General features: G+C 35.3%; 2 protein-coding genes and 2 long non-coding RNA genes across 6 annotated transcripts; 3 read left to right on the top strand and 1 right to left on the bottom strand.

Moving 5' to 3' along the window:
• The first annotated feature begins 2985 nt into the window (after window positions 1-2985).
• LOC137743788 (uncharacterized) lies at window positions 2986-5701 on the top strand. 3 transcript variants are annotated; one of them, XR_011069531.1, is made up of 8 exons: window positions 2986-3267; window positions 3738-3834; window positions 3946-4172; window positions 4288-4349; window positions 4484-4638; window positions 4829-4943; window positions 5289-5354; window positions 5450-5701. It is a non-coding gene; the product is annotated as an uncharacterized lncRNA (long non-coding RNA). The 3 variants fall into 3 exon arrangements; XR_011069532.1 differs by lacking the exon at window positions 4288-4349; XR_011069530.1 differs by having other exon boundaries at window positions 3946-4349.
• Window positions 5702-6775: 1074 nt separating this feature from the next.
• LOC137741592 (uncharacterized) lies at window positions 6776-7741 on the top strand. Its single transcript, XR_011069317.1, has 2 exons — window positions 6776-6941; window positions 7395-7741. It is a non-coding gene; the product is annotated as an uncharacterized lncRNA (long non-coding RNA).
• Window positions 7742-10145: 2404 nt separating this feature from the next.
• LOC137743897 (putative respiratory burst oxidase homolog protein H) lies at window positions 10146-14397 on the top strand. The gene is made up of 14 exons (XM_068483828.1): window positions 10146-10521; window positions 10628-10793; window positions 10869-10917; window positions 11014-11127; window positions 11214-12017; window positions 12173-12268; window positions 12349-12464; window positions 12544-12646; window positions 12873-12967; window positions 13065-13215; window positions 13337-13495; window positions 13590-13718; window positions 13800-13878; window positions 14007-14397. The coding sequence occupies exons 1-14, from the start codon at window positions 10149-10151 to the stop codon at window positions 14114-14116; spliced, it is 2544 nt and encodes an 847-aa protein (XP_068339929.1). The 5' UTR covers window positions 10146-10148; the 3' UTR covers window positions 14117-14397.
• Window positions 14398-18121: 3724 nt separating this feature from the next.
• LOC137741481 (WUSCHEL-related homeobox 3-like) lies at window positions 18122-21152 on the bottom strand. The gene is made up of 2 exons (XM_068481186.1): window positions 20718-21152; window positions 18122-18684 (listed from the first exon to the last, which is right to left on the bottom strand). Exons 1-2 carry the CDS (start codon window positions 21150-21152, stop codon window positions 18406-18408), a joined length of 714 nt encoding a protein of 237 aa, XP_068337287.1. The 3' UTR covers window positions 18122-18405.
• Between the last annotated feature and the right edge of the window lie 1627 nt (window positions 21153-22779).

Genomic DNA, 22779 nt, shown 5'->3' with positions numbered 1-22779 from the left:
AGTCGCATCAACCTATACGAATCGGTCGAATGGATCAAATTAATAAGTAATTAAATTACAATACTTTCATTGCAAGAAAATAAATTGCGAGAAAATAAATTGCAAGAAAGTAAATTGCAAAAAAACCAAATTGTGATAAAATAAAAATTATTCTGTGCGTGAAAATACTTTCCTCTACACATTGGAGGAAAACGAGTTACACACAAATTGAGAGTGACTACATATAGAAGGAGAAAATAAAGGTAAAAGCACGCAGGGTGTAGAGAAAATAATAATGTATACTAGTTGAGAGCATTCATTCTCAAATTTTCCCCCTTGATTGCCTATTGAGCCTTGATTTCTTTTCAGTGATTATAAATTTCAAAGTGTATCCTCTCGATGGCAATAATAATGTATGTCTTCAATATGAAAATCCTTAATCAATTTCCTCCTTAGATATCATGGTTGACTTAGGAGACTAAGACTCAATTCAAGATGATCATGTCGTGTAGAAATTGACAAATATGAGTCCAAATAGAGACCAATAGTGCTGATAAAAAAATAGAGACTCAAAGAAGCTTCTATTTATAGCTGTTGGAGCCCTTAACCCTCTCTTTTTTCTTTTTTTTTTCTTTTTTTTTTTTGAATTATTAGTAGGTTTTTTTTAGTCAAAATGGTTTTCGAGATTTGCTTAATTCTTGATTTTGGTCCCTGAAATTTGAAATCAATAGAAGTGGTCCCTGAGATTGTCCACCAGCAATCATTTTGGTCCTTGAGTAAAAACTTATGTTACATAAGGATCAAAATAACAAAATTACGCTCAATTTGATAAACAATAGGTCAAAATGATGGTATTTTTGTCATTTTATTCTTATTTTATAGAGATTTTTTTTTTCACGGATGATCAAAATGGTTGATTGTGGACAAACTCAGGGACCAATTTTATCTATTTCAAATCTCAGAAACCAAGGTGAGTAGTTATGCAAATCTCAAGGACCATTTTGATTAAAAAGCCTTATTAGCAAGATAGCTTGTCTTGGTTTTGTAACATAGATCATTTCAGGAAATTTGGAAATGTAACCACTTTGAAAAACACATAATGAAATATAGCCTAACTTTTTTAATTATTATAAAATTAACCAAAATTGAAGTTAAAAAGACTTAATTACCCTTAATCTAAAACTCTCTCTTCTCTCTTACTCTGGTGTTCGTCTTCTATGCTCCATCAGGTTGAAGAAAGAATCATTCCTTCTTGCTGAAAAATCTCCCAAATCCAATCCAACACGACGCTTTCTCACTTCCTAACACTTGTATTTCCTACCAATTTTTCCCAAAAAATACCCAACTATTTTTCCAGAAAATTCACAACTTTTCCGAGAATCAGCCCAAGTTCTCAAATCCGAAAATTAGAGAAAGATGTAGAATTGGATGCTATGCCTTCGTCTTTTGTTAGTTTTGGTTAATTTTAACTCCAATTTTGGTTAAAATGGCTATATTTCCAATTTTGGTTAATTTTAATAACATGAGGGCTATTAAGTCTTTTTAACTCCAATTTTGGTTAATTTTATAACAATTGGAGAGTATAGGCTGTATTTCATTAGTTGGTTATCAAAATGGATATATTTCCAAATTTCCCATCATTTCACACATGGATTTTCATGAATATTGAACTCATCCACTAGATTTTGGTGATCTTAGTAGTTCTCACACTTAACAAAGTTTGACGCAAGATGACACCTGATTAGCTTTTTGTAATCAACTTTTGTAATTTATTGTTAGTTTCAGATACATTTTAATTTTATTCATAATTTTATAAACTGTTCTTGACATAACAAAATGTCTTTATGCACAAGAGAGAAGTTTCACAAGAAGTGTGCACTACTAGAATTATGCCCATTACACACCATTTTTTGCCCACCCTTTGCAATTGGTGGTCATAGATATAAAGTTGCTACTCTTACTATTATTTGGTGGCTTTACAATGAGATGCCACTGATATCAGTGGCCTAAAAAAATCAGCCACCAATATTGGTGTCTGTTAACTAACTTTATTTCTTAAAAATACTTTTTTGTGCATTTGTGATTAACTGGGCACCAATACAATTTATTGAACACCAATAAAACAAATAAAAAAAAACCATTAAACCTCTCTCCCCTTCACAAAAGTCCAACTCCTCCCCTTCATTCCCTCCGCTCGCTTCCCCTTTCATTCTCTCTCTCCTCCCTCCCGTATACTCTTCTCTTTCATGCAGCAGTGGCTCCGTCCTCCCGTCACCAACAAGCGTCAAACTATACCTTCAGAATCCTCTTCCCTTCCTCTTTCCAACCCTCAAGTTAGTTTCTCCAAATTTGTAGCCGAATTTTCTCAATTTCAGATCTAAGAAACGGTGACCATAGGTATTCCGGCCAATTTCCAGCAAAGTCTGCCTGAATTGAACCTCAACCAAGAGGTAAAAATGATCCTCTCCTCATGGGTGTTCCCTAGTGTAAGTGATTTTTTTGGGATCAATTCTAGATTTCAAATTTTAATTCCATTTTCTGTATGCATGTTGAAGATTGGGGACAAGGAAGGTGAATCAAGGTTGTTTCCAACCTGGGCCGAGAAGAATGGAAGCCTTGGAAGGTTGTGGGTGAAACTAAGGTGAAGAGGGTTCTTCTAAAAAAAATTAAGGTGAACATGGTGATTTTCTCCTTAACCACAACTATCACATTTTATCTCTTGCTTGGAATTTTTTTTTAAATTCCCAGGATCTGCAGTTGCAATATTTTTGATGGACAAATTAAAAAAGAAGCAACTGCTTTTATAAAGCTTTTGTAGTCTCAAGCACGGTAAATATATCATATATACTAAAACCCGTAGGGTTGGTACTGTGGATGACCAGTGTTGTTCCAATTTTGCCCTTCAGTTGTTCTTTAAGTCTTACTGTTTTTGTCAATTACACAGTAAAATGACGGTTTTGACCCTGGATTGCCAATAGAAGTCTCTCGACTCCCTCAGAGACGAAATCCAAAAAGGAAAAACTGTGCTCTGCAACACGATTGACGATTTCGATTCCGTTTTGTGGATGCCTCTGGAACTCTCCAGTCCTGCGTCCGTTCATCATATCGCTGGACCTTCCACTTCCAGTGCATCTTCATGGTTTTTTCATCCGTTCCCTCTCTCTCTTTCTCAAATTTCTGCTTCCGCTGTTCTCAAACTCGCCTCTCTCACTCTCAAGCGTTCAGTCTCTCTCGCTCTCAAACGTTGCCGATCTGTCGAAACCCATATTCCTTTCCTCAAAATCCAAGGTACGGACTTCATGCAGCACTAAGTTTTTGGGATTTTTTTTTATATTTTAGTTTTGGATTCGTAATTTTTTGCTCGGTAGATGAGAAAATGTGATTCCGTGTTTCAGTTTTGGTGTTTTTGTGATTTTGGGTTCGTAGGTGTTTCAAATTTTGGATGTTTGTTTGTAGGTTGCAAAACCCTTTGTTCTCAACGTAAGTAATTTAAAATTCTGGGATTGTTCTATTGAAAGTTTCAATTTATAGTTTAGTTTAGTTTTTTTATAATCAGAGTTGAGTTGGTATTTTGTTTGTGTTTGGTTATATTGAAATCGGAGTTTCAGAGGACTTCTGTTTGGGTTTGATATTTTCCCACGATGTATAAAATGAGGGAGGGCAAAGCATTTAATGCACCAGATTATATTGGTTGTTTTTGTTATTTCATGCTACGTATTGTAATTGGGAGATTAATCTGTTAATTTGTGTTTATGTAGAAATTGGAAGAAGCAAAGAACATGTATGCTTTTAGCACCACCACCTACACTGGATTCCAATGAACTATATCCGAAGAAGCATCTGAAAAATTCAAAGGTATGCATAGTAGTCAGTTGCATTTGCGTTTTGCAGCTCATGGAATGCTTTTTGCAAGCTTAGATTCAGCTCATGAAAGTTCTTATTGCTGTGGTTGTGTTGTGGTTGCAGCTTATGGAATGATTTTAAAAAAATCAGGCCATAATCAGTTTGTACAGGAATACCAAGAAATCAGGGATTAGGATTAATCTCCCTGTTAACATGTGGCCAGTAACATGTCCAGGGCAAGCTTTGAATGCACCTGATGGCTTGCCTAAGAATGTCACACGGACTTTGAATCAGGGCTCAATTCCCATGAGCATGGATTTTCATCCTTCACAGCAGACTCTACTTCTTGGGTTGTATTTTTTAAGTAGCTACTTATATTTATTTGTATACCTTTGGCTCTACAGTTTTTCCCTAGATGCTTGCTGCTCATAATTGACTGTTGATTGTTCTCTGTATATGCTTCAGTTGGTACCAATGTGGGGGACATAGGGCTGTGGGAAGTTGGATCTAGGAAGATCCTCTGCATGGTAGTTAATAGATACTTTTCTATTTGAAAGTTCTTATTGTTGTGGTTGCTGTGTATTTACTTAGATTAATTATAAATTAGAGGTGGTTAAAAATTTGAAATTTTATTGATGCATGTTTTCTTCTTTATTCCCAGCTATCAATTTGTTGTCTGAGGAGAATCTGAATAGATCAGATAGTACATGAAGAAAATGATTTTGGTAATGAAGAAGAAAGAAGAGTGAAGTAATGAGATATGAAGAGAACTTTGCCGCTAAGATTAAAATAGAGATTGTAGTGAGCAAAGTCTAGGTATGAAGAGTCTGAGTTACATAACTGTTAATGGCTTTGAACCTTTCTAATTTTGTAAACCGTTAATACTATCTTAAAATTTAAATTATGAATCCTTATAATTGAAATGTCAATGATTTGAAGCTCATGACTGAATTATTACAGTTCTGTAAGATTTATTGATTACCTTTTTTCGAACTGTCTCTCGCAGCGGAATCACCGCCACCAACAGCTATGGCTACACAGTTCATCGTCATCCGGTATTCCTCCAATATTCCACTATCTCTCTTTGTTCTCTCTTACTCAGTGCGTCTCTATTCTTCCAGGTCCACCAATATCTATATCCCAAATGACTCTTTATATGTATCTATTTGTTAGAGAAGGCTTTTGCCTTTTGGGTTCAATTTTATCTGCTGTCTGCATTGGATTTGATGTCTTCTTGGTCCCTATTTTTTTTTTATCCAGCAATCGAGCTTGCATTATGACTTAAGAAATTAGCAAATGAAAGCTTCTTCACTTGCACACTGTAAAACATTCATTGTTATTGTATGATGTCTTTTTAATATAAGATGATTAGGCTTAGGTGATTATATTTTGTACCATCAATTGGTTCGTGTTGTGAATTAACAATCTTACTATACTATGTTCATCCTTGAATTTACGACTAATAGGTTGCTGAGAAGAACAAAGGTGTGCAATTAATAGATTTTGTTGAAATCAAGTTTTTAGCTGAGCAGGTCAGTCTTGATCTCTTCCCTTATTTTTCATCAGGTTGGAAAGGTTCTACAGGGACGCTTGCATGATTTTTGATGTTCTGCTTTTACCTTTTTAGGTGGAAGCCTATCAGGAAAATATCTGAATATTTTGCTCAACTAAGGACACTTCACAAAGGGCACGGTAAGAACCCGTAATTCAATTTCATTGTCATCTTTATCACACGTTTAGTGTTCATCTTTTGAATATAACATTACTTATCTGATTTCATTTTCTGTTCCGTACTTGAGTTTCTCAAAACCTAATGCAAACAACTAATATGGCTAAAATTAGTCCCTCATGTATTTTCCTCATCTGAATTGGGGTTTTTAAAGTTTTATCAAGAAATTTAATCTGGGATTCTGAATTTTTTTTTATAACTCAGAAATTTGTGGAGTTATTCTTAGGTTTTATCAAGAAGTTTGATCTAGGTTTCATATATTTTGTGACTCACATTGCTTTTTAGCAATTTTTTTTTTCTGATTTCTGCTTTCTTTTGATTTATGGGCCTGCATCAAGCTTCTGCCTTTCTTTTGAGGTGCGTGCTCATGCTTAAATATTTGTATCATCTGAAGGATGTTCCTTTGATGATTGTTGAATCCTAATCTTTCTGAGCATGGTTAGGAAGTTATGAAAAAAGTAGAAAGGATGTTCCCTTGATGATTGTTCAGAGAAGAATTCTGGTGATAGTTCATAGAAAGTAAAGGTTTATGTTTTTTTTTTTAAATTCCAGTTGGAATGTGTTGCAATAATATCAGTCTTTGTGAGATCAAATGAATAACACCTACCTTTTTGCCTCTTTCTACATGTTTTATACAGTTTCAAAACCCGCAGCACCGCGCGGGCAAGCTTGCTAGTTAGCACTAGAAAGTGAGGAAATCCACTTTCTTTGGTCAAGTTGGATTCTTTACTATGACTACCATTTTTATCTCTAAACAAATTTTTAATGGTATGTATGATATAAAAGGGTAAATTTAACTATTTTGGTTTCTTTTTTTTCACGCTTTGGTGCCTCGAGTTTTAATTTTTCATAGCTGTGTTGAGTTTTTTTTCCAGTTACAATTCAAGAGCCATTGGCAACTTCTAAGGGACCAAAATTGTTTTCAAGTCAAAATACAGGAACCAAATCGTAACTAGACTAGGAGATTACATTACCAAAGTAGGAAAGTTTTGTCTTGATTCATAGTTTGACAACATAATATGTATGTAGGATGTTGTTTTAGAATCGCTTGGTAAGTGTTAAATACATCCTATAATATGACTGACTAACAAGCATGGTCGTTCAGATATACATGCAATTGAGATCACTGACTAAATCAGATTTCTTTTATATTGAAGCAAATCTTGCCTATTGGGTGTTTGTGAAAATTCCCCAGAGAGTTAGAAACAAGGATATGATGCAAATCTGAATGTAGGCTGTTTTGGTATGTGTGTGTACGTATAGGTGTGTTATATTGATATGACATGCTGCCTAATTTATCTATTTTTGGATTGCTAGATCAAAGAAGGAAGTTCAATTTATCAAGGATCAAGGTTTGGACTGCTAGACAGCGCGTCGCCTTCGGTTTGAGGTATAGAATTAGTCTCGTGCTTGCAATCTGGCCACTTACGTGTTTAAATTTCTGGTTTATCAATATGCTCAAGATTTGGTTAGCAGGTAGTTATGCAAACAAATTAAAGTTCCTTTAAGCATATGGTTGGTAGTCTTGGTGCCCTCCAGATTTGTGTAAAAATCTAGAGCCATCTGCATGGTCCTATGCTAATGAGCTGCAAGTAAAACTTCAGTAACAATGTGTTTTTGTATTTCTTTCTAGCGATCAGCTCTTTGTGCTCGAAATTTGGCGATCAGGACTTGCCTTTGATTTTTTTTTAGTGCAGCAGAGTTTTGCATCGATTTTTTCATCTTCTTCCAGATTTCTGTTCCTTTTATTTTATTTTATTTTATTTATATTGTTTTGGGATATGTGAATGTAATTTTTTGAGTATTTCTTTGCTTCAATTCTCTCTAATATTTTGATGTTTAGTTTGAACTCCCATCGCAGCATCATCATCATCATCTGCTCTTGCTGCTGCTGCCTTTGACTGGTATTTCCCTATTTGCTGCCCAAACAACAGTCCTCTCAGATACTACTTGCTTGGAGTACCATATACCTATATAGTAGTTTGAAAGCTGACCTGGTTTGAAGAAACCTAGCTCAAACATCCCACCTGGAGAGACAATGGTTTGATCGCCAAAGAGAGATTGGCATGACATGATTAAGCTCTTTGGAAACAGAGTCTTCAAACACTTTTCAAAGTTTGAGTCCCAACATTTGTTCAAAATTGTATTAAAGATCAGTTATGCAAATTTGTAGTATATTCTTATATCAAAGATCTTACAATTTGTTTCCTCACAAAAAAAAAAAAAAAAAAAAAAAAAGGAAATATTCCTATTCAAATCTGGGTGCCCACACAGGGCATCCTCTTTTTTTAATATTATTTTGCAATTTTGCCACCGATGTGAATAAGGGTGGCACTGCAGGAAAGGCACCAATGAAATATTGGTAGTCATTGTTACAATAGAGTCCTCTACATAGGCCACACTCTCTAGTTTAGTGGGTGCTTGGTGGGCATAGAGGTTTGCCACCAATGTGAGTGGCAACACTTGACAATAGCCACTAAATGAAAAGGGTGGCTTATAGCCAAATTTCTAGTAGTGGTGCATTGATGATTTCGTGCTTCTTAGTACTATAAGAATGAAATTTCTCAAATTTGTTTTTGAATAGCATAATATTTTTCTGGGGGTGGAAGACAATGTTTCTTTTTGTCAAACGATAGATTTTATTAGATTAGATGTTAGATTAGCCACCGACGGAGTTCGAACTTACGCCGTCATACAAGGGTTAAACACATTTCCATCATTATGATAAAGAGCTACTTGCAGAAAGACAATGTTCTTTGAAATTGCCATGTACTTGTATTTTTTATGGTGAACTTTTTATGTATAAATAAAAATTTGCCCTTTATCTTAACAAAGGTATCTTTATAATGCACAATAATGTATAAGGTTAGAGTTTTCTAACTCCGTCATTGTCAATAAAACTGCCTTAAATGCATAACACGTATAAGGTTATGTTTAGGATTGCATACGTTATATGCGGAACACGTACATCCCATCCCATTGAAAGTTTTTGGCTTGGCTTTTGCAAGTGAACAAGAATATTATCATTAAAATCGTAATATTAGTAGCAACATTATCATTATATCTATTGAACATTAACAAGAATGCTTTGTTTGTAAGTGGTGGATTACCCTGTAAATAAGGCTTTCTTCTTCAACCTACGGTGTCCCGGGCTCAAACCTCCGCTCTCCATACTTGTAGGTTAAATGAATTTAGCGTAAAAATAAAAAGAGAAAAAAAAATTGTTAAAAAACAACTTAATATCTAAAATACCAAAATAAATAACTATACTGGGGTGGAAATTTTTACCAAATTACTGTACCAACCGCCTTACCAATCATACCATACCAAATTATTACCAAAAATTTGTACCAATTGGTAATGGTACGGTATTTGTACCGTACCATACTATTTCGATACGGTACTGGTATCCAAAACCAGTACCGGTGGTATACCATACCTACCAATATTATTAATATTATATTATGTATTTATTCATATAATTATTTGAGGGCAAAATTAATAAAATTAATAATAATTATTGTAGATGTGTAAAAAAATGTAAAAAAAAAGTATACAATCACTCATAGTGACAAGCTTTACAACTTTCATGAAAATGTCAGCTTCAAAATCCAACGCTATAATTCATAAACCTTAAATTTATATTTAACCGTCGATTGTCATTTACGCTTTATTCTTCTTATTGAATTTCATTTTTTAAATTTTCTTTTTTGAAAACATGATCATTTGAAGGATGTAAGAAGATGAACGGTTCAGATCTTTGATATCACGTTTCGATATTTACGGTTAACTGAAATATGAATCGATGTCATATAGTTTGTAAAAACTTTATAAACATCAAGCAATATTTTTATTAACCGTAAAACTCTGAACATAATATCAACCATCCAAACCGTTCATCTTCCTGCATCCTCTAATAGATCATGTTTTCAAAAAAGAAAATTTGAAAAAAAAAACAAAATTTGATGAGAAAAATGAAGCGTAAATGTAAACAACAATTAACGATTAAATTTTGATCTATGATTTATATGAGTATAACGGCGAATTTCAAAGTTAAGCTCCTCACGAAAGTGGTAAAGCTTGTCATTACGAGCGTTTATAAAAATTTTCTATATTTTTTACACCTCTATATTAATTAAAAAATATTAGATTTTGGGCAAACTAAGTAGCGTAAAACAAAGTGGCAATTACCATTGGCATACCATACCAACCAAACTATTTGGTATACTGATATTCAATATACTGAAAGTTTGGTACGGTAATGATAATAGATTTTACCATATCAAATATTTGATATGGTAATTGGTAGAGAGGTTTTGGTACGGTAATATACCAAAACCACCCCTGTATACATAGCTAAAAACAAAAATAATGACATACAAGTAGCTAGTGATATTGTTCTCCTATTATTAGACAAAGAACCACCAAACTAACTGAGCCTTCCATTGCTCTTCCCTCCTTCCACACACATTTGACCCTTTCAGCTTTGTCTTCTCTCCACAACCCTAACTCCGCCCTTCTTTCTCTATTTTCCACATCCATCTTTCCCTTCACCATGACATGTAAATTTCAGAGGTAAAAAAATTTCTTGGTGGCAATGAACATGTCAAAGAATGATGACCAGAAAGATCCCAACCAATGGAAGCTTGAAACTATTGATATTGACCCCATGGTGGATATTCCCTTAAGTAACAATGACACAGAAGGCAATGTGACCAAGAGTTCCAACGATGCGACATTGAAGCGGAACAACAGCAGTGTAAGGAAGAGAAATGGGGTTCAGGGAAACAATCATGGCAGCGTGGGATGTAGGGCGGAACCAGGAGGGAAAGAAGGGATTAAAAGCTTGCGTTTTCTCGATAGGACAGCCACAGGAAAAGAAGTGGATGCATGGAAGCAGGTTGAGAAGCGGTTTAATCAATACGCGGTCGCTGGTAGGCTCTCTAGGGACAAATTTGGAGCCTGCATTGGTAAGTACTCGTTTGCTTTATTACCCTTTTGTAAGTTTTTGCATGCATTTTGAAATGGAACGTGGAACACAATGTATATGAGATTTTAGAAGCTTTCGTTTCATAGGGATGGGAGGAGAATCGAAGGAATTTGCAGGCGAATTGTTTGATGCATTGGCTAGGAGAAGGATAATATGCGAGAAAGGTGGGATAACTCTTGAAGAATTAAGGTTGTTTTGGGAAGACATAACTAATGAAGACATGGAAGCAAGACTTCAGATATTCTTCGACATGTAAGGAAAAACTCTCGATGTTTAATTTAACATTATTAAACACAAACTAGATGAATGAATTTGATGATTTGTTAGATGTGACAAGAATGGTGATGGGAAGCTCTCCGAGGATGAGGTAGCAGAGGTGAGGATGGAGACCAAATTTACATGTTCGTTCTCCCTTTTGTTTTTTTTTTCCATATGTTTGTGAATCGGATTTCTAAAATTTCTTATGGAAAAGGTTATAGTTTTGAGTGCCTCCGCGAACAAGCTGGCAAATCTTAAAATGCAAGCAAAATCATATGCAGCCTTGATCATGGAAGAGATTGACCCTGACCACCTGGGATATATAGAGGTGAAGATATATGTACATTCTTGATAGCATTAATTAGAGTTAGTTTCTCACTTTCAGCGACTTCTTACATCCTAGTTTTAATACAGATGTGGCAGTTGGAAACCCTACTGAGGGGAATGGCAGTGTCCGAAGATAACCAAAAAATCGGAAAGAGAACCCAATCCCTCACGAAATCCATGATTCCCAGAAGTTACAGAACTCCCATTAGCAAATTCCTATCTACAAGTGCAGAACTTGTGCAAGAAAACTGGAAGAAAATATGGATTGTGACATTGTGGTTAGCTATCAACATAGGCCTCTTTACTTGGAAATACCGCCAATACCAGAAGCATGGATTATACAAACTCATGGGTACATGCCTCTGCATTGCAAAGGGCTCTGCTGAGACTCTCAAGTTCAATATGGCTCTCATTCTCATTCCAGTTTGTAGGGGAACTCTTACCGCAATTCGGTCATCATTTCTCAGCAACCTAATCCCTTTTGATGAAAATATCAAATTCCATAAGTTGATTGCACTGGGAATTGTAATTTCGACTTCTCTACATGCAGGTTTACACATTACTTGTGATTTCCCAAGATTGATAACATCCCGGGAAGATGAGTTCATGGATGTTGCTGGGACATATTTCAATTATAAGCAGCCAACTTACATGGACTTGGTTAATAGTATTCCAGGAATAACCGGGATTCTCATGACGGTTCTGATGATGTTTTCGTTCACACTGGCATTAAATGTAATGAGAAAAAATGTCAACTTACCGTGGCCACTCAACAAATTGTCAGGGTTCAATTCTTTCTGGTATGCACATCATTTGCTTGTGTTGGTGTATATGCTCTTTGTCATGCATGGTTACTTCCTAATTTTCACGAGCGACTGGCACAAGAAGACGGTATGTATGCTACTTAAAGAGTTTCATATTCTCTAAATCGCTATAGTCACTAAACTACTGGATTGCACATGGACAACAAGTTCGCAAAGTTTTATTGCGAATCCAAGATTCAAATTCATCCTGCTGAAACAATTTGCATCGTTTGTTTCTTGCAGACATGGATGTATATCCTTGTTCCAGTAATGTTGTATGCAATTGAGCGTTCTATTATAATCATAAAAGAAATTAATCTCCCTGTCCATGTCATTAAGGTCAGTGCTCGAAACTTTTACCATTCACTGAAATATCTCAGAAACTTGATTTGATTCATCACGCTTGTTGGATATTTCAGGCAGTAATATATACGGGAAATGTTCTGGCTCTGTACATGAGCAAACCTCATGGATTCAAGTATAAAAGTGGAATGTACCTCTTTCTTAAGTGCCCTGATATATCAGGTTTTGAATGGTAACAAAAATTACATAGTTGCTATCATGATCCGAAATCATAATATCTCTACACAAATTAAACACTTCGTTCACTACAGGCATCCCTTCACCATCACTTCTGCTCCAGGAGATGACTACTTGAGCGTCCACATACGAAGCTTGGGAGACTGGACTACGGAGCTTAGAGAAAGATTTGAAAAGGTAATGTACTTGTATTAGTATTATTAATGAGCCTAAATAATAATACTTGTGTTATAATCTATATATCAACATCCTACTTTCTAACAGTTCTAGATCTGAGCCTACTCATTAATTTTTCGCTTAGGCTACTTAATCAATCATGAAGAAATTTGGAAAACTGACCATTTCTTTTAAACAAATCTTGAATTCTTTAATCTCTGCTGCATACTTCTTCAAATATATGCAGGCGTGCAGCCAGCTTCAAAGTACACAAACTAGAAAGGGAAATCTCGTTAGAATAGAAACGAAAGCACATTCAAACTACGGTCATGAAATAGAAGGGTGCGCAGAATCTTAGCTTGAACAAAATGTTGCTCATTATGAGTCAAACTGAAAGCGAAAATCAGTAACTGCTATTCATTTTTTATTTTTATGGCAGATATCCGAAGATCGTCATAAAGGGACCATATGGTGCACCGGCTCAAAATTACATAAAGTTTGACATCTTATTGCTCATAGGTCTGGGAATTGGAGCAACTCCCTTCGTCAGCATCATAAAAGATATCATAAACCAAATAAACCTCAACTTGGCTTATAATCCTGTGAGTCAAAGTAGGAAAAAAAAAAAAAAGACAAGTTTTATCGGGAATCTTAAGTGAACGATAACTAACAATTCAAAGTAGTTACCTTGTGCAGGATTCGACAAATGAGCATCAAGAAACATCCGCGGAAACCAAATCAAACAACATGCAAAGGGAGGCATATAAAAAGGGTCCAAAAAGAGCATACTTTTATTGGGTAACAAGGGAGCAAGCTTCCTTTGAATGGTTTAAAGGTGTCATGGATGACATTGCAGAATGTGATCACTATGTGAGTTTATTCAAATTAAAAGTCAGATAAAACCAACCCTAGCTGCATCACTTTTTTTTTCATTGTTTTCTTTAACATGAACCAAATGTTGCAGCATATGATAGAAATGCACAACTACTTGACCAGCGTGTACGAAGAAGGAGATGCGAGGTCTGCTCTTATTGCCATGGTGCAGAAACTGCAACATGCTAAGAATGGAGTTGATGTCGTATCAGAAAGCCGGGTATTAAACTTCGAAAAATTGTCACACACAAAGCATTGTTAGTGGAGTTTTAGTACTAATTCTGTAATGTAACTGTGACAGATAAGAACTCATTTTGCAAGGCCTAATTGGAGAAAGGTGTTTTCCGACTTGGCTACTGCACATGAATCCTCCCGAATAGGTGAGCCTAATTCTGATGAAGCTCTCCTATGTTTTTATCCATAACAGTTATGAAGTCTTCAAGCTACTACAAAGTTTTGAACATTCTAAGCGTAAGACTTACGGTTTCGGGTCTCTTGTTTGTTGCAGGTGTCTTCTATTGTGGAAGTCCAACACTTACCAAAACACTCAGGGAGCTCTGCCTAGAATTTAGTCTAAACTCAGCAACTCGGTTCGTCTTCCACAAGGAGAACTTCTAGAAGAGCTTTCCACAGTGCAGATGCAGTCCTTTCTGTACAAATACTTCACTTTTTCTTTTTCTTTCATTTACATACTCCTCTTCTTCTCATCAACCATTGTACATTCAGAAGGAAAGGAAAATATATACTCACATATATACAAAAGTGGACAAAAATTTCGTTTTGGTCCTCGCTTTGAGCACCTTAGAATTTTTGTTTCAATTTTCAGTCCTCTGTAATCATATTCATTGGGGAGTTATCTCCCAAATCTTAGTTTGCTCAACTAATGTTAGCTATCTTTTAACAGCTTCTAAATGGGTTTGGAGCAACCCATGCCCATCAATCAAGGATAAATATCCATTATATTACCCATATAATTAATTTACATGTTTAATGGGCACACTCAAGGCATAGGCAAGGTCAGGGCTTATGTGTGTCAAGTACATTAAACGACCTACTGATATGTGACATCCTCCTTTGTCAATTGGTACTTGATTATGATCAGCACTAAACTTCAATTCTTCCTCTAGTGGTGTAGCTATTGCACACAAGTTGACATGTTAGTTTTATGCAAAAAATCAATAATATACTTCCTATGAGACGAGAAAATTCTAGACCGCTTCTCGATACCTCAATCCCTAAAAAATATTACAAGAATCCAAGGTCTTCCATCTCAAATTTGGTAGATATGTATCTTTGCAAGGCTACACATTCTTGCAGATCATTTTCTTTTATCACCATATTATCTACGTACACAATAAGTGCAATACGCTTCACAATAGGGTCAAATGTAAAAAATAATAAATAAAAAATATTAGGGGCGGTTGGTTCCCCTACTACTTAGTGAAATTTACAGCTACAAATTGATCTCATATTGAAGAGCTGGTTAATAGAATTAATAGGGTCAAACAATATTTCCGCATATAATAGCTTTTTATTTTTTATTTTTTATTATTATTAAAGAGAGATGAAGAGTTCGAAACTATTACAACAATTTGTAAGGGAGTTCGAAACCCCGCATGCATAGATAGAAATCCAACAACTTATCCACTAAGATATTTGACCGCAAAGATAGCTTATTAATAGGGGTGAATCCTTCCATTTGCCTCTAGTTGAGCGGACCTAATAGTCACTTCTTCTATAGTGATAGTTTGGAGCCATTCCATGCATCACATAAATCATAAATGTCTTTTTGCACCGTCTATTTTGTCGTTCAGGGCACTAGACATGTCAATTTTGTAGAGTTGTTTGGTCCATTCCAGTAAAGGCGCCCTTGTTTGAACTGCATTATAGTATGTTGTTTTCTTGTCTGAAACACCAATATTGGAACATTATCGTAACCTAACTTCCAACGATTGGTGTGGGATTCACATTACTCCGGTGACAATACTTTTCATGTGGCATCGAATATATATTTATCTAAGATCACTTACCATCATTAGAATTTTTATTTTACGATGGAGCTAATCCAACGCTTGACCTAGCTTATGATTGGAAAAAAAAATTCATTGATTCAACTACATACATCTATATATACGCACACACTATGGTGAGCACTATGTTGAAGAAAATTGACAAAATTAAATATGATTTATTGAGTGAATTTACTGTCGTTCTATGTAAGTATTGGTATGGTTAGTAGTGGGTTAAGAGCACATCTGAAATTTTAACCCTATAGCTAAATAAACGGTACATATTCAAGAGAAATATGTGTGACAAATACCAAATATATACACTACATATTCGTTGTAAATAATTTTAATTTTATGGTTATCCACAAAAAAATATTACTTAATTTGAAAGCCAATATGTACTTTTATTAATTGGGTTCATTTCCTATATGAATAATACGAAGTCAATACGTAACATGTCTATAACAGGTAGCCCAAGATATGATCATATAGTAGCAAGTAGCAAAAGTCTTTTTGAGAATGCTTCTATAAAAGAGCTATAATCTTTTTGGCCAATTAAAAGCGTATCAGACAACGTTTGACTGAAAATTTAAAAGGCTTCTAAATGTATTGGAGTAGCACCAACTAGATGTTTCTACAAGAAGCAGTGTCGGTTGCTTTTCTGGAAGGCACTTGGTTTTTTTATTTAAAATGTACAACCTTTTTCTATTGGCATCTAAGAAAAACACTTATGAGGAAGTCCCAACCAAAATCTAAGTTTCCCATGATTTACCTATATTTGAAATTCTCCAAATAACAAATGTTGGGATTATACGACAAGAAGGCTGCGGCAAAGAGCTGAAGAAAAAAAAAACCTCTATATTTCTCTTTATGAGCTTCAAAACCTAGATCCAAAATAAACCCAATCCTAGTTTCAAAGTTTCAACCACCACCCCTTGCTCTTGCTCATGATAGGTGATAACCCACTACTTCCTCCTTTATCTCCTCTTTCCTTCTCTTCTCCTTTGCCCTTTCCCTCTTTTCCTCCCCTCTCATCTCCTTTGCCCCTTCCCCTCACAGCATCCACCTCATCTTCCTTCCCCCTTTCCAATTTTCTTCCTTCCTTTTCTATTTCAATCCTCCCCTAAGATATGTCATTTTTCTTTGAGTTTGGTATCAATTATCCCCTAAGTTTGTCTCAAATTTGGACTTCATGCTTCTTATCTAGTGTTTTTTGCCTACTTTTACTGTTTCCTGCCATTTACTTTTCCTTAGCCGTGATATTTCATTCCCACCTCATCATGTGCTCCAATCGGTAGGCTCAGATCAAAAATTGGATGTTAGATCCACTTCCCTACCTCACTTCCCCTCCCCAACCGGCATATCGGGTCCTTATCGAAGCCAAAAGTGTTTTGTGGCCTCCACCATAGTAAGGGTATTTTATGTACCCCCTTAGTCTCACTTTTGACTATTAGATACTTTCTTTGTATATATTTGCAGGGGTTTGTGAAGGGACTTAGATCTGATGTCTACTTTTTCGGTTCAGATTTTGGCTTCCTCCAAAAACGTGACGATGACAGTAGTCTGGTTTAATTATGCTATTTGAGATTAGGGTTTTTTTGTTGTCTATTGTTGTTTACATGACTCTTTTTGAGCCTTTTACTTTATCTGTTGTTGTTTACCTGACTCTTTTTGGGCCGTGTACTAGTTTTTAATGGAAGTTATCTTGTTTGACCAAAAAAAAAAAAAATTCAAATGTTGAGTTTGAGTTAAAGAAGAAAGTGTGAAAAATTGTTTGACTTATGAGTTATGACATTATAATTTGATGAGATCATTACAAGGGACATAGGAGAACTTAGCCTTTTTTTTTTTTTTTTTTTTGAACAAATGACATTATTCACACTAAAGGAGTGGGGGAATGGGTTAAGCTGCTAAGCCTCACAATGGGCTAGCAATAATGTGGTTCAAATTCACCTTTGGTGAGAATTGTACCTAAGACCTCTCACTTACAAGTGAAGAGAAATATCACTAGTATTAATTAGCAACTAGCCACTTTTTTAGCTCATTCAATTTTTAGCCATTTTCTTTTTAAAATTTAAAAATATAGTCACTCGAGACTCCCTTGAATAGTGGTAAAATACCTTTAGAATATGTTTGAATCCCCTCGAATGGTTAAAAATTCCCTTTAAAAAAAAATTATTAAGAGAAAGGGAGGGTTCAAAACTAGTACAATAATTGAGGAGAGGAATGAGTTTTACCCAGGACGCACTCGTAGAAATTCAACACCCTATCCACTAGGATATTGGACCATATATTATCAAATGGTTAAAATTCCTTTTAAGTAAAAAATTGGCTAAAAGTCCTCAGCTAATCCGCAGTTTGGTTAAATTAACCAAAGAAATATTATTTCCTCTTATACAATATTTTGCCTATCCCCAGATTAGAAACAAGAAAAAAAAAGGTTAGAAAATGAAAAAAATCCTGGCGAAATTCAAGCATATAACAGACAGAATGTGTTGCATTGACTTGTTCGAAAGGTCCAAGACCAAGTAACACTGATAAAAAGCTGACTTCTACATGACTAGATATACATGTAGTGATCAGTTTAAGTACTGGGTGTGCAATATGTCAGCTTTAAGCTACACACAACAGACAAACTGAGACTTGAAAACAAAGAAATACAACGCTGCATGCAATATTGTACTGTCGTGCAAATAAATAGCAGTAGGTTGTTTGAGTTGAGAGGTTAAAATACTATAGGACCCAGAACCCGATTACTACTCATTGGACAATTGAGATCTTTCACATCACAGAAGAAAAACACAGAAAACACATAGCAGAAACCTAGACACCCAACAAGTGAGAGAGAAAGAGAGAGAGAGAGAGATGCAGTAGTAGGAGATAGTAGTAGTAGGGTTTTTAGTAATTTTCTGTGGGGATAGAGGAAGAGGGAGCATTGTAGGAGGGCGTGGATTCTTCTTTGAGATTAGTTGCAGTGGTAGGGAAGAGTTGAAGGGTCTTGAGGGGTGGTCTAGAAGTAGTAGCAGTACTTCTTGAACTAGTGCAACATGGGGATGGTGGGCCTACATTCATCATCCAATCACGACCGTGCATACTCATCACGGACTTCTCCATCTCCACCTTCTCTGGGATCGTCATCTTCCAGGTGTAGTTTATCAAGGCATCTTCAACTCCCACCTGTGCAGAAACAAAAACATAGTTCAATTTAATAACCATATAGTCATGTTGATTCATGTAAACAAACCCATATGGCAGTGTGTCATTGGTTAGTCAATTGGATTGAGTTAGTTAGGATGAAGTTGTTAGAAAGGGTAATTGAGTCATTGTGTAATGAGATATTAGCTAGTATAAATAGCTGATGTAGAAGTCATTTGGGAGATTGCATTGTATTCTCTTTTACTCTTCGAAATATACAAAGCTCTCTTCTCCTCTTTCTCTTTGGTCTTTCTGCCATTGTTCTATACTCTTAGGGTATCATAGATTCATAGGTTATTACAATTATCCCAAAAAAAAAAAAGCATTCAAAAAGAAGAGGAAAATCACTAGCAAAATGACAGAAATTAAGGACAATAATAAGGATAATACTTGCATCCTCTATGTGAGAATGCACATATCCTCCTATTTGAGAATCGAAACTATTTAATTTTTTTAATTTTCATTGAAGATCACTCCTACAAAAAATCATTCAAATTGGAGATCATTTAATCATTCAAATGCATCAAATAAATGAACGGCTCATCATGAATATGTTACTTGGTACCTACACGGTTGATTTGTTCTATACATATGAATGACTAAATGATCTATGATTAAAATGATTTTTGTAGGGATGATCTTTATATGAAGTTTAAGAAACTAACTAGTTCCCGAGTATGAAATTTGTACGGTCAAAATACGTGCAAGAGAGAATGCAAGTATTATTGCAAGAATAATTATGTATTCTGATGTTTTTAGTTAATAAAAAGCTTGACGTATGATATATACTCTTTTTCATTCGACCCAAGTTGAAAGTTCCAGCAACAAGGTTCTAATGACATCACCTTTTGTGCACCATATATATCCTTGTGTATCCGAATTTGTTTCGCTCTTTAGTGAATATTGTATGGATAAGATATACTTGCATTCTTTCTTTGGGGAGATGAGCTCATTCCTCACTTGCGATTAAAGTATCTTGATCATACAAATTTCACAATCGTTAACGTTTAATTTTTTAATCTTTATTTGAAGATCACCTGTACCATAAATCACTTCAATCAAAGATCATTTAGTCATCCAAATGTATAGAACAAATCGACGGTGTAAGAATACCAAGTAAAATCTTCATGACCCAACCGTCAATTTATTGATTCGTTTGGATGAATAAAGGATCTCCAATTCGAATGATTTTTTGTAGGGATGATTTTCAAAAAAGACATATAAATTGAATGATTCCAATTATTAATTTTGTTCGATCAAGATACGTTATTTGCAGATGAGATAATATGTGCATCTCCACATGGGGGAATGTAAGTATTGTGCATTTCTGTATCACCTTGACAATTGATAATTATTCCTTTGAGTTAGTTAATAAACGCAATTACCACAAACACTAAATTAACAAACAGAACATTGTACATATATAAATTTTAGAAGACCTAAAAAACAACTACAAGTTGATTTTAGAAAAACAACAGCTTTCCCTTTCCAGTAATTCTCCTTCATGTTCTTTGTATTATATATTGAGTATACCGGGCTTAAGGGATTTTTTTTAATTTTTTATTAGGGGGGTTTGTCCCTTAATTCGAGTTTGGTTAATGTTAGAAATTTTGATGCATAACATACCTCAGAATTTTCGAGATTTAAATTAACAAAAATATTATTCCTATCAGTTATTTGTATCATCTTTTTAATAGAAGTGAGATCCATATGTATTGGTGAGTCTTACGTTTATTAAATAGATAGTACAAATAAATGATAAATGTAGCATTACTCATAAATTAATAAATTTAAAAGGGTGATGAGTTGAAGACTTAGTTCTAACTTTAAACAGTAATTAAGCTAAAACAATACTAAACCTATGCAATATGCATGCATAAAGTAATAATTTTAAACAAGAAAAAAGAAAAAAATAAAGAGAGAATGTTCTGTCTTTCCACTACTAGTATCTCATCATTGTGCCTAAAGGTAAAAAGGAAATTATATAATCGATCAAGTGAGAAATTAATTATAACCTGAGGAGGAAGAAACCCAGTTGATGAGTAGTTATCGTGATGATGACAAGTAGAAAGTTGCGGATGATGAAGAGCAGAAGATGCAGGAGGAGGGGACTCAAGGTAGCCAAGAAAGCTCTGCTGATTCAGCTGCTGATGATAGTGGTAATTAGGGTAATCGTGGTTATTATGATGGTGATAGAGTAGTTGCTGCTGCTGCAGTTGCTTACAAAGCTTTCTCCTAAGTTTCTGTCTGTCCCTTGCCTTGTGGTTTTGGAACCAGTAAAATACATTTTTGCCCTCAATCTTGCCATAGAAAGAGAGCTGGGCAGTGATGTGTTGGATTTGAGAGGCATTTGGGGTTCTAATTCCAGCTCTGTACATCTCTTCAAGGAGCATCAGTTGCTCTGGGGTAGGGCACCATCTCGATGATGACGAGTTTGCTGCAGGGGACATAATTGGTTTTTCTTAAATTGTGGACTTGGTTTGTGGTGGGTGTAAATAGAGAAACTAAAGTAGGGTTTTTAATTAGTGTGTTGTGGAGAATGAAGGGTTGAAAGGAAGAGGAGGTATAAATAGATAGACAGAAGAGAAAGAAACAGTGGGTAGAGGGAGGAGAAGGAGGAGGAGGAGGAGGGACAAAAAGATGGAAGAGAGAGAGAGAGAGAGAGAGATGTGAGGTTAAAAGAGAATAGTGTGACGTAACAGTAATGCAGGTTGTCATGCTGATGCTTCCCCGAGAGGGGCATTCAAGTGTAGGTTTCAGTCCTTGCGAAAACACACACACACAAACTTGAGAGAGAGAGAGAGAGAGACAGACAGAGAGAGGGGTACATGAAAGATTGTCATCATCACAGTATAATATTTACTCTCTGTACAGAATGAATAAGATGCACCATGTAAGTTGAATTCTTGAAGCAGAGAAGCTTGCACGGACTAATTCGATCAGCCAACTTGCAACGGTGCCCGTGATGGACACATTAATTATTCAAATTGCTATAAAGTAGAGACACATATTAGTGTTGATTGGGAGCATAAAACACTCCGGATTAATTTGATCATATGTACAAAAAAATTTCCAACTTATAGATAAGTACTATGAATCTCTTTACACCTAAGGCCAAACTTCCACAAAATTAAATCATGAGTGACAGGCTACTAGTAACTTTACATATAAGTGCTGTATAGGCTACTAGTAACTTTACATATATCATATTACTGTATTTTATTTACTATTACATCATCTCGGTGGGGTCAATTGACACCATATACTATATTTTCCAAAATTTGGTTGTTTGTCTCTAGTATTCTTTGATAAAATGCAAGTGGCGATTCTAACTAAGAGGAATGTGCATGTACATCCAACTAAGAAATTTAAGTTTAATCACTATTAAAAATCTTCTTTCATAACACCCTCAAATAGACAGATATATTGATCCACCTTTTATAGAAATGAAACTCATTTATAATAAGTTTTACATTAAACGTATATATGTGTTTGAAGACCTTTGATGTCTAAGTCAAAGGGTATTTGAGAGAATCTGAAAAGTTTGAAGAGAAATTTGAATATAATTTGCGATTACTAGTTTCCTTTTGTGACTTGGCCAGGGGAAGAAGTTTTGCCAGCAGGGCAAGGCGCAAGGTTGGGTCGAAATGTGAAGCAGTCTCCCCACCGAGAAATATGCCTTTGGGAGATGCCGGACAAAGGGCATAAAAAGGTCGTCGACTTGGTAATGGACTCGAGCATACATGAGCTAATCTTGATAAACATGGAGTTAGGCCAGAAAGTACTCTACCATATTTATGGCTCAATAAAGCCTCCCCTCTTACATCCTCGTGTGCCTTTCAGGCAGAGCTCCAAGAGGTCAATAACTATCTCTCTCGAAGTGGGACATAATGCCCACGACATGCTCTGATTAGACGTGGTTATATATTTTATATCTCCACAATATACACACAGAATAGCTAGATATGTGCAGAAGTAGTTTTAGTGGGGTTAATACTCCAACTTCAGAATCTAACATTTTGCAAAAATAGAACTTCGCCAAAGCATGCACGTATTAGCCATGCATCTTTTCGTAAA

Source organism: Pyrus communis, chromosome 8 (genome assembly GCF_963583255.1).
Source record: "Pyrus communis chromosome 8, drPyrComm1.1, whole genome shotgun sequence".
Classification (NCBI taxonomy): domain Eukaryota; kingdom Viridiplantae; phylum Streptophyta; class Magnoliopsida; order Rosales; family Rosaceae; genus Pyrus; species Pyrus communis.
Note: the sequence above shows the minus strand (reverse complement) of the source record. Positions and strands in the feature narration are given on the sequence as shown.

Excerpts from the sequence above, each read along its gene's own strand:
- LOC137743897 (XM_068483828.1), top strand. The coding sequence starts at position 10,149 with ATGAACATGTCAAAGAATGATGACCAGAAAGATCCCAACCAATGGAAG. Across the intron at positions 10,794-10,868 it reads CTTCAGATATTCTTCGACAT|ATGTGACAAGAATGGTGATG; the intron begins GTAAGGAAAAAC and ends ATGATTTGTTAG. Across the intron at positions 12,968-13,064 it reads TACGGTCATGAAATAGAAGG|ATATCCGAAGATCGTCATAA; the intron begins GTGCGCAGAATC and ends TTTTTATGGCAG.
- LOC137741481 (XM_068481186.1), bottom strand. The coding sequence starts at position 21,152 with ATGTCCCCTGCAGCAAACTCGTCATCATCGAGATGGTGCCCTACCCCA. Across the intron at positions 18,685-20,717 it reads CTGGGTTTCTTCCTCCTCAG|GTGGGAGTTGAAGATGCCTT; the intron begins GTTATAATTAAT and ends GTTTCTGCACAG.